Source organism: Falco rusticolus, chromosome W (assembly GCF_015220075.1).
Source record: "Falco rusticolus isolate bFalRus1 chromosome W, bFalRus1.pri, whole genome shotgun sequence".
NCBI lineage: Eukaryota > Metazoa > Chordata > Aves > Falconiformes > Falconidae > Falco > Falco rusticolus.
Genome location: NC_051209.1, coordinates 24402127 through 24414561, shown reverse-complemented (window position 1 = coordinate 24414561; position 12435 = coordinate 24402127). Strand labels below are relative to the sequence as shown.

General features: G+C 38.1%; 1 protein-coding gene across 1 annotated transcript; it reads left to right on the top strand.

Moving 5' to 3' along the window:
• Positions 1-6998: 6998 nt before the first annotated feature.
• On the top strand, positions 6999-10755 carry LOC119140740. The gene is given in 3 exon segments (XM_037372273.1): positions 6999-8186; positions 8643-8848; positions 8850-10755. Coding segments are annotated over 3 exon segments (3300 nt in total).
• Positions 10756-12435: the final 1680 nt, after the last annotated feature.

The window sequence follows — 12435 nt, the reverse complement described above, 5'->3', positions numbered from 1 at the left end:
GGAACTGAGACAGGTGTATGTTTAGAATACGTTTTACCACAGCAAGCAGTCTTATGATAGAGCATTTGATACTACTTTTAAAAGTGTTACCTGATTAAGGGTGATTAAAAACACGTACTTGTGTAGTCATCCTTTCCCTAGTGGGAAATTATTCAACTTACTTGAAACATTTTGCAGTTCCAAAACCAGCTGTAGTGTATGAACATTTATTATGTTACTAGTCTTCAGGGCCAGGTCTGAAATAACAAAACTTGTATCAGTACAGTGCTTCGTTTTAAATATTCCATTTTCATACTTTGTACTGAGACGAAACGTGCCAAATATATTAAAATAAGAAATGTAACTCCAATTAAATAATTGGAGCTATAACAGGGATTAATATGGGGCAGGATCCACAGTGAAGATTGCAGCTTTTTAATCATGAAACCTATATGATATACTTTGCAGTTTGTTTAGAAATCAGGATATTCTGGGACAGAAGCCAAACCAGAGACTTTGGTTTAAAATAAATGTTATGTACTAGGCAAAAAGCAAATTTCCTCAGGAAAGCATTACAAGATTTTGCATAATAATACAAAGAACTTAAATCAAATGTACATTAAGAAACTAGGTGATCTTTAAGGTCCCTTCCAACCCAAACCATTCATATGCATATTAAAAAAGCACAAATCAATCACTAAAATTTGGCAGGTGTCCATGTAAATATCCAGCACATTAAAAGCAAGATTCAAAAGTTTAGCAAGTAAATACTGAAGGTAAAATTAATAACTTTCTTAATTAAACAAATTTCATCTTTTTTTTTTCCATTGTGCAACAGCCTAGTTCTGATGCTCAACATTCAGGCCTCACGGCATGTCTTTTCTCTGCCCTCATCTGTCATTATTTGCAAGTGTTTTGTCTGACAAAAGCCTAACGGCCTTTATGTACTGACAAAGTAATAAAACAAAGAGGTTACAACTCACAATGTTCCGCTGACAACCAATTCTGGCTAAAGCCCAAAGATAGAAACAACAGTACACTATTTTGCTTTCTAAAGTGGACTGATTGTAATTGAACTACAGTTCAGAAGTGTGTTGTAAAGATAATATTTTAATAACTAAGTTAGGATTTGTTTACCAGAAATCATAGGTGTGCTAAGATAAACCAGAACTCAAGAATGGGCTAAAATGCTTGCATCTTTAAGAATTGAGAGTTCAGAAGATATGAGCCAAATCAAGATTTGATTCCTTCCTCAGGAGAATCAAAATTGTTTAGGTTGGAAAAGACCTTTAAGACCATTGAGTCCAACTGTTAACCTAACACTACCAAGCCCACCACTAAACCATGTCCCTAAGTGCCATGTTGAACACATCTTTTAAATACCTCCAGGGATGGTGACTCAGTCACTTCCCTGGGCAGCCTGTTCCAATGCTTGACAACACTTTTGGTGAAGAAATTTTTCTTAACATCCAATCTAAGCCTCCCCTGGTGAAACTGAGGCCATTTCCTCTTGTCCTATCCCTTGGTACTTGGGAGAAGAGACTGACACCCACCTTGCTACAACTGCCTTTCAGGTAGCTGTAGAGAGTGATAAGGTCTCCCCTCAGCTTCCTTTTCTCCAGACTAGGACAAGGAAATTGTCCTTCTCCAGAACTCCAAATGAATTCTTGGCATTGAGTAGGTACAGAAATAATGAGTTTATGCATACACAGAGACACTGTTGAAGCTTCCATCTTTGAGAGGGAAGGGGTAAAGTGAGGGCTTGTTTTACACTTGGCAGAATGAGGAACATTTTTTATGTACCATAAAAACTTTGAAATAAAATGTTCTAGCATTTAAGAGGTTTTACTGAAGAAATCAGAACATTTTTGTTAACAAGTTTAAACTTTATAATATGTGTACATTTGTTTTCTTCAGGGCTTTTTTATGAAGCCTTAAAATAGGTATAACTAAAAACCCCCACTGTTTTTTATTTAGCATTTATGTAAAGCAGCCTATAGGGAGTTAGACCTATGTACTTTGGTTCTGAAAACCCAGGCCTCTCTCTCAAGTTCCTAGCATATATGTTACTAGCAAGTTATAAAAGTGACTTTCATTTTAAGATGCAGGCAGCCAAGAGATGGAGACATCTGTGTGCATGGAATACCCATACATACTCTTGCTGAAGGCAGTTACAGAAGTCTAATCAAAAGGTATAGGTTCAAAATTGGAACATTTCTATCTACTGCAGCAGTAATCCCCAGTGTTGCTTTTATTCACAGCCATCATTTTCCCAGATGTATTTGGTGTAAGTTCTTTAATGAGTTGTAATTCAAATAAACTATTTTTTCTCCATTTTACATTTGCAGACACCTTCTTGCCTTCAGTTTTAATCTGGCATTTTTCAGGCCAGATAGATTTTCAGCCAGTGTCATAGAGAAAATGAAACAGGGCTCCAAAGGTGATGCAATAACTTTAAAAAGAAAAAAAGAAAAGAACAAAAAAGTAAATATCTATAGTGAAAAACAAGAAAGGATTTGAAAAACAGAGGATGTCAGTTAAATTCTTACAGTTAACAAAATACAGTTAACAAGAAGTAACAAGACAAGCTCAAGCAGAACCAAATGGTCAATGAGACTAAACAGAAAATTACTTGAACTATTTGTAAACTATCCTAATTAGCATACTAAAAGATCCACCCTCGAGCAAAGAAAGCCCCCTACTAAAAAAGCCCCTTACTGAGGAATGTAGGCAGTGAAAAAAAAACAAACCCTGTACCTTTAAATGAAGACGAGGCTTGTAAGAACCAATAAGATTTAAGTGTGACTAAACATAATTGTAAACAATTGTTCAAAGTCTATAAAGTGGTTTACTATGTCTTAAGAGGTGTGCTAGCTTTTGGATTATCACCTAGCACCCATCTCTGCGCAGACAAGCAATAAAAGATATCTCGGCTCTGTGTGTGAGATTGGCTCTTTGGACACCAGGTAACAAACTCTATTTGTGAGACAACAGGTCTTTATCTGATCTCTGTTTCATTCTCGATTCACTGATTCCCACTCCTTTACCTGACATTTCTCTCTCTGGCCCTTAGTCATGGTTTCTGCTTGGACTTCTCACTCTTTTCCCATAATGTTAAAAGCTGGTCTGACTTTTTGTCAAGCTGGTTCCAGTCTCAAAGTCATCTCTCTTAAGCCTGAGCTGTAGAATGGCACTAGAGCAATATTTAGAGATTTGTAAGTAAATTTCCCAAGTGTGGTGTGTGTGAGAAATAATTATTTTTTCAAAGTTTAGCTTGGTGTAAACTGGACCAACATGCCAGAGGAATAGAAGAAGACTAAAAGTTGTGTGTGTGGGGGGGGGGAAGTTATTCAGAATATTTATGGCCAATTTTCAATTTTCTGCTTCACAGCATGAATACATTAGTGCTTCTCAAAGGAAGCTTAGGCAAAATTTTCTTACACACACAAAAAAATGATGTATATGCCAGGACTTCATTCTCAGCAATGGCTGAAGTCCAGATGCATGGAAACTCTGTGGAAATAGTTGAAAGTTCCAGATTTTCTTTATGGAAGGATTTACAGAAATATAGCATAATTTTCTCCAAATATGACTTTTTGAAAATCTCAGAAAAATTCATCTCTAAGAAGGAAAACTCAGGCAGAAAATTAAGCAGTTTCTTCAAATGTTCAGAGAGATTATATTGTTAGAATGTCTATGAAAATTTTAAAAAAAATAAGTAGGAAAGAAAAACTGCTAAAAACAGAAGCTAATTATTGTAAGGCAATCTTATATTCACTAGTGAATGAGTATTTCATATACTACAAGCTTTCAGACCCTGAGAAATAATCATAAAAATATTAACCTATTATTTCAAATATAGGAATAATAGGAAGAATGGATACAGAAATCATGGATAATGTTTGGAATTTGTTAGGAGTTCTACTAGAAATCAACTTGGTCTTGTGTGGTGAACACTTATTAAATTGATTACTGCTTATGAAAAAGCCTTTGTCTTTAATTAGGGATTGCTTAACTTGGACAGTGAACTCGGGGAGCTCAAGGACAACTCTAAAGAGCAGGTGATGTTTTTCTGAGCCCCCTGAACAAGCAAGATGTGAGCAGGACCATACAGACGTAAATATTATGTGCAGCTGTGTCCCAACAGTAACTCGACCACACTTAGGCATCTAGCCAATGTCCCTGGCGTGTGTGGATCTTAGGCATTGTGAGACAGTGCACACGCCTGCATTTGGCACAAACTTAGTTTGCATACACTAGGTGTGTAAACTGGTTTTGGTTTTGCTGAAGTATAAAGGCAGGCAAGCTCTGGGACTGGGCCAGAAGCCTCACCTACAGGTGGATGCACTGTGTAGGAATTTCCCAGTTACTGAGAGACTCCTGGCACAGGGTGTAATGGGGCTTCCCAGCCAAAGTGTGGGCCTGGATGATTTTATTAAGGTGGTAATTGTTGATGTATCCTTTTCTTAGTCTCTGTAACACTTTGCAGTAATGATTTGATGCTTCGCTCCTATTGCTCATATCATATTGTGCATAACAATTAGTACTGTTTCCTTTTAACATATTGCATGATATTTTCCTTTACTATATTGTAATATAATAAACTTAATTTATTCTCATATTTGATTTGGAGTCCATTTTTGCTTGGTATCCAGTCAATCAGCAAAACATCTTGTTTGGCAGGAATGATCAAAAATAAAAATGCCATATGATTGCTATGACTTACTCTATCTGAAAACACAGACCATATTGTCAATAATGTAAATATGACTGAAAAAGGTTTTTTATAAGTATGTAGTTTCTGAGATGTGATCTACAGAGGACAGACTAGAAAAGAAGACTGTATGCAAGTACAGTTTTGCCAATAAAGGAACGCTGTTGAAGAGGTTTCAGATCCACAATGCTGTTACTGCTACATTTCAAAACACATAAGTAAAATATACACTGATTTTTTAGAGTATTTTCAGCATCTTCAGATGAAACTACAAAAATATCTGCAAGGATTTGGGTAAGAAAAGCTGAGTAATGTACCTAGATAAATCCAGAGTAGTTAGAAATGGCAAGCTGACATAATCAGTCTACTGGCATAAACTGTTCTTTCTCTATGGTCAGAAAAAACACAGGAGGAAATTGCAGCCACTAATAAACCTGACTAAGAAATTAAAGTGTTACCGATTAGTTAATAAGTTAAAATCGATTGATTCTATTTGATTAATTAATTGATTTTATAAAATCATATAATAGAGTTAAAATGTAGAAGGCTAAGGAAAAAAAAATTATAGGAAACTTGCATCTACGCAATAAGAGACGTTATGGAATCTTTTGTACGTCTTGTACCAAGGCTAGAAGAAGGGCCTGGAACTATTGTAATAACTCTAGGGTTGGAAGGTTCCATTGTATTTAACCAGTCTTCTGTACGCAGAGGTGCATTGAAATGTCAGAATATGAGATTAATGGGAACTGGGGAGAGTCGACTGGAACAGCTTGTAGGTGCCTGCCAAGAAACTGTGAACTTTAGTAAAAAGGTAATTCCGGCAGGGGGAGATCGCGACCACCGACTCATATACCACCTACCCAAATCGTACCCTAGACCCATTTCTAGACCTTTCTAAGCTTTGCTGCGCATAATCGGATATAGGAGGAGAGTATGTAAATGATTTACAGGAAATGTTATGATTATGTATGAATAATTAATGAATATGTATGAATAAGTTCTATATATGGAATCTGATTATGGGACCTGGTGTGCGTTGATCGTGAGAGGACTCGCTCACGCACCCGGCCGTCAATAAAGAAGTGTCTGCTTATCTACATCACATTGGTGTCAATAAGTTCTTCATTCCGAGATTTCGGTAACAGTTTTGGCGACCCAGATGGGACCTCGCTGAAGGAGACCGGAGGAGTCGGGGACCTGATCGGTTCCAGCCGGCACCGAGGATTTCTCGGGGATACCCATCGATCCCCGATCCATAAGGCTCTTTGCGACGTTCCCTGGATTTTTGGGTAAGACACTTCTTTTTTTAATTGTAGTAAGTAAGTGCACTAGAGGAAGTGGGTAGGAGTCCCACTATAATAATTGTATGGGAAAGAGTGGGAGGAAGTCCCACCAGTGGGTTGGAGTCCCACTGAGTAAGTCTACCTGTCAGACGCGGTGAAAGAGCTGCGCAGGGTAGGACTAGGAGTCTGCCCGTAAGACATAAGCGAAAGCTATTGCAGGGTTGGACAAAAGTGTAGACAAGAGAAACTATATGCTATAGTGTTCTCTAAGGTAGTGCCTCTAACAAGAAGTTAGAAGAAGTTTTTGGTGTTCTTTGTTGTATTGTGAGTTTGTGTATTAAGAAGAAAAAAAAAATAAATTAAGAGGTATAATATTGTGTTATATGTTTGTTTTCTTTGTTGTATTGTGAGTTTGTGTATTAAGAAGAAAAAAAAAATAAATTAAGAGGTATAATATTGTGTTATATGTTTGTTTTCTTTGTTGTTCTGTGAGTTTGTGTATTAAGAAGAAAAATTAAGAGGTATAATATTGTGTTATATGTTTGTTTAAAGTAACTGTGGGAAAGTGTGAGTGTGGCTGTAAGAGTGAAGTGTGGATCCGCGGATCGGAGTGATAGAGTTGAATAATTGTGTATTGTACTGTGGGTATTTACACCATGGCAACTAAGTTAACTCGGTTGTTTAAAAGTAAAAGCTTGGGTAATCTTGTGTTAAATGATAAAATCCCAAAAAATTCTCCATTGGGATGTTTACTGGCGCATTGGGGGGATTTATATGAGGATTTGCCAAAGAGCCAGATGATTGAATATTGTAATAATTGGTGGCCACTATATATATTAGAAGATCAGGAAAAGTGGCCCATGAACGGGACACTGAATTATAACACTATTTTGCAGTTAATGTTGTATTGTAAAAGAGAAGGGAAATGGAGTGAAATGCCATATGTGGATTTGTTCTTTTACTTGAGACAAAGAAAAGATTGGCAGGAGGAATGTAAGTTAACTATTGGAGATAATTTAGTAATGGCTGTAACCGCTGATAATAAGAAAGTGAAAAAGTGTTGTTCAACTTGTGAAATTGGGAAAGGTTGTTTGAAGAAAAGGATTGTTATTGAGAATGACGATGGACCAGAGTTAGATATATCCCCTCCTAGGAGAGAAATGAATCAGGGTCGAGAAGTAAGGATACAAGAACCAGCGAGTGAACCGGATAGCAGTGGAACAGGAGATGTGGGAGAAAGATTATCGGAGATTGTAATTCATACTCCTGTTTCACGGAGAACTCGGCAACAGACCCATACAATAGCTCCCCTGCGACAGGGAGTTGGCAGTGACGGACCGGTCTATGTGAAAATACCTTTTACAGCTACGGATTTGATGACTTGGAAACAGGCAGCAGGAAACTATAGAGAAGATCCTGAAAAAGTGGGCAAGGTGGTAGATACTATAATTAGAACACAGAATCCGGACTGGAGTGATTTACAGGTGATTTTGGATAATTTGTTAGATGATACAGAGAAACAAATGGTATTAAAAGCTGGCAAAACACAAGCAGAGTTGGATGTAATGAGTGGCATAACAGGTGGAACAATAGAACAGAATTTTCCATCTGGGGATCCACAGTGGGATCCAAATAATGTGGCACATAGAGAAAGACTGAAGCGGTATCAAAAATGGGTTTTATATGGAATTAGACATGCCATGCCTAAATCCTTGAATTGGTCTAAATTATATGAAGTAAGACAAGATAAAAATGAATCTCCCTCAGCATTTTTGGAAAGATTAAAGGAAGCTGCTAGAAAATACACTGATTTGAGAGTGGAAACAGAGGCAGCACAGATACAATTGGCTTTGATCTTTATGGGACAATCGGCACCAGATATAAGGAAAAAACTCCAGAAACTGGAGGGAGAGAATTCAAGGAGTTTAAATGCAATGTTGGAAGTGGCATGGAAGGTATATAATAACAGAGAAAAGGAAGAAAGAAGATCAAGGAGAATAGATTTATTGGCAGTAATAGCAGGAACAACAGATAGAGGAAGGGGCAGAGGAAGAGGACGAGGATTTAATGGAAGAGGAGGGTATATGAATTGTGGTGATCGGAAATTTAATACCCTCTTAGGAATAAATCAGTGTGCCTTGTGTAAAGAGGAAGGACATTGGAAAAAGGACTGCCCCAGAAACAGGAGTGCTTCTCACGACCTTGCCAAAGTAATGGTTTTAGATGATTGAAGGGGACCGGAGGGGAACCCAGCTGAACCTCTGGTTAAAATTAAGCTGGGAGATAAAGAAGTTAAATTTTTAGTAGATACGGGAGCGACATTTTCAGTATTAAATACTTGTAAAGGAAAAATTGGAACAAAAACAGCCAATATAAAAGGAGCAACAGGGAAAGAAGAAAACAGGCCATTCCTACAACCCATAGATTTGAAATTTGGAAATAAAATAATTACACATGAATTTTTGTATGTACCAGAATGTCCGGTACCCTTGTTAGGAAGAGATTTATTATCTAAATTAAATGCACAAATTGTTTTTGATGAAGGAGAACTCTTTTTGAAGATACCCGAGTCAAAAACGGGAGAAGTTTTGATGATACAAGAAAAGGTAAAGGAACAAGAAATTCCACCGGAGGTGGATTTGGCAGTGATCCCTACTGTATGGGAGACAGATATTCCTGGCAAATCGAAACTAGCAGAACCGGTTAAAATAGATTTGAAGGAAGGCGCAGGAGCCGTGAGAATTAAACAATATCCAATCAAACCGGAAGTGAGACAGGAATTGAAGAAATTGATTGATAAATTTTTGGAGTATAAAATTTTGGAAGAATGTGAATCTGAGTATAATACTCCTATTTTACCAGTCAGAAAACCCTTGGGTTGAATATAGGCTGGTGCAAGACTTGAGAGCAGTAAATCAAATAGCCAAGGATATTTATCCTGTAGTAGCAAACCCTTATACACTGTTAACAGCATTGAGGGAAAATTATCAGTGGTTTACAGTGCTTGATTTAAAAGATGCTTTCTTTTGTATACCTTTGGAAAAAGGAAGCAGAAAACTGTTTGCTTTTGAATGGGAAAATCCTCAAACCGGGCGAAAGATGCAGCTGACATGGACTAGATTACCCCAAGGATTTAAAAACAGTCCAACTATTTTTGGAAATCAATTAGCTAAGGAACTTGAAATCTGGAAACAGGACAAACCAAGACCTGGACATTTACTCCTACAATATGTGGATGACATACTGATAGCTACAGAAGAAAGACTTACCTGTATACAGGTGACTATTGACCTCTTGAATTTCCTGGGACTAAATAGATATAAAGTGTCCAGGAAGAAAGCCCAGATAGCCTGCCAGACTGTGATATATCTGGGCTTTGAGATTTCAAAAGGACAACGACAATTAGGAAAAAATCGTAAAGAAGCTATTTGTAGTATACCTGAGCCGAAAAATATTCATGAACTCAGAGCATTTTTGGGAATGACTGGGTGGTGTCGCCTTTGGATCATGAACTATGGGCTAATAGCTAAACCGCTGTACGAGGCCCAAAAGAACCCTCCCTTTGTATGGGGCCCACAACAACAAAAGGCTTTTGTAGAGTTGAAACGTGCCTTAATGTCTGCACCTGCCTTGGGACTGCCGGATCCAACCAAAGATTTCCAGCTGTTTGTACATGAAAGGCAACACCTTGCACCGGGCGTGTTAACCCAGAGGATAGGAAGCTGGAAACGACCAGTCGGATATTTCTCTAAACAACTGGACACAGTGAGTGAAGGGTGGCCAAACTGCCTTCGAGCAGTGGCCGCAACAGTGATGCTCATACAAGAAGCTCGGAAATTGACTTTGGGAAGAACAATAACAGTCTATGTTCCACACATGGTGATAACTGTCCTAGAACAGAAGGGGGGACATTGGCTGTCCCCCAGCCGAATGATGAAGTACCAGGTGGTATTGACTGAGCAAGATGATGTGATTCTAAAGACAACTAACCTGGTAAATCCTGCAGTGTTTTTAAGTTCCATACAGGAAGAAGGACGACTGGAACATGATTGCTTGACTACCATCGAGTATGTTTATTCCAGTCGTGAAGATCTGAAGGATGTGCCATTGGAGCAACCAGATTGGGAACTGTATACTGATGGAAGCAGCTTTATGGAACAAGGAGTTCGATACGCTGGATATGCGGTAACAACAGAGACTACAGTTATAGAAGCAGGAGCATTGGCGAGTACCACATCAGCCCAAAAGGCAGAACTCATCGCTTTAATTCGAGCCTTAGAATTAAGCAAAGACAAGAGAGTAAATATCTGGACTGATTCAAAATATGCCTTTGGGGTAGTGCATGTCCATGGAGCTTTGTGGAAAGAGAGGGGGTTATTGTCCTCTCAAGGATCAAATATTAAGCATCAAACAGAGATTTTACGATTATTGCAAGCAGTTCAAAAGCCAGATCAAGTAGCAATCATGCACTGTAAAGCACATCAGAGTGGGAATACAAAAATAATAGCTGGAAATAATTTAGCTGATAAGACTGCAAAAAGGGTAGCAAAGAAACAAGCATCGCAAATGGCAATAATTCCTTCTAAAACAGTAACCCTTCCCAGGGAAAAACCGAGATATTCAGAAGAAGATGACAAATTGGGTCAGTTATTAAATGCTAAGAAAAACTTAGCAGGATGGTGGGTAACTCCTAACGGACAAATAGTAATTCCACCTCCTTTGATGAGAGAAATAATTCAAATGAGACATCAAGAATGTCATTGGGGGCAGAAGCCTTAGTAACATTTTTACGAAAGCAAGTAATATCAGTTAAGATGTTAGGAATAGCCAAAATGGTAACTGCAAAGTGTAAAGTATGTTTGAAAAATAATCCAGTGTTTAAGAAAAAGGTTCAAATGGGTAGGCTGAAATCTGGTACAGAACCTGGAGATTATTGGCAAGTAGATTTTTCAGAGTTGCCTAGATACAATGGGTACCGGTACATCCTGGTAGGGGTTGATACTTTTACAGGATGGCCAGAAGCCCTTCCCTGTCGCACTACACAAGCAAAAGAGGTTGTAAAATGGTTATTACAAGAAATAATTCTGAGATTTGGAGTTCCTATTGGAATTTCCTCTGATAGAGGTCCACACTTTGTGGCTGAAGTAGTCCAAAGTGTTAGCAAAGCATTGGGTATTAATTGGGATTTACATTCCTCCTGGAGGCCACAATCTAGTGGGAAAGTGGAAAGGATGAATCAAACGTTAAAACGACAAATAAGTAAAATTTGTCAAGAAACCAGTTTAAAGTGGCCTCAAGCACTTCCATTGGCATTATTACGAATCAGAGTACAACCAAAGAGTGGAACCTCAGTCAGTCCTTATGAGTTATTATATGGAAAACCATATGAGCCTCCAGAACCAAATCCGAACATACACGTGAAAGGAAAGCAGGATGTATATAACTATTTGCTTTCTCTAGGAAAAACTTTGACTGCAATTCGGAGTGCAGTAATTTGGAATAGACCTTTATCTCTGGAAAATTCAGTGCATGATTTCCAGCCGGGAGACTATGTTTATGTGAAGAATTGGACCTCCGAACCTTTGCAGGAGCGTTGGAGAGGACCCTTCCAGATACTGCTAACCACCTTTACAGCTATCAAAATTGCAGAATCGGATGCTTGGATACATTATACTCGAGTGAAGAAAGCACCGTGAAGAAAGCATCTATTCCGTGGAAGATTGTGAAACGTAACTCAGAGACTTAAAATTGACTTTGAAACATGTTTAATTTTGCATATCAGGTTATGATTGGTTTTTGGATTTTCTTTTGGTTGGTAGTGTTGGTGGGATCATGGGCTGACTTGGTGGACAGGAACAAAAGACAAATAGAAACAGAACAAGTGATTGACATTCCCAAACAGATGGCTGAGGAAAATTTGATGGTAGGATTGATTAAAGAATTTGCCAATTTACAAAACATCACGCAGATTACTGCTTGTTTGCCAATACCGAAGGCAGTAGGTGAACCTATTCCATGGGGAATTTTAACTATGAATTTGACTAACCTGGAACATAAAAATGAAACCACCAATTATTGTGAACAGAGGCCAGTGACTCAATGGTATGAGCAAGTAAAAGTCACTAGAAAACAGTGGAAAACTCCAGGTAATCTGGCGGATTGTGAAAAATTGTTAAATTATGTTTTTACCAAAATAGGAAGATTTAAGACTGTGGGATGGTGTTCTTATGATGAACAATTTAAAATCAACGTGAGCAAAAGTGTTATGAAATGGAAGTGTAACGAAACTGGCCAGAGCACCCAGGTAATAGACCAGTGGGAATCTATATGGTCTATGTCCATATTTTCCCATTTTCAGTATATAGCAAGAATTTCTTGGTGTTTTACCTGGGATGGAAAGGTTTTTTTCAGTATTACCCTGGGTAGATGATAGGTCAACTACATCGGGAGAGAAGGAAA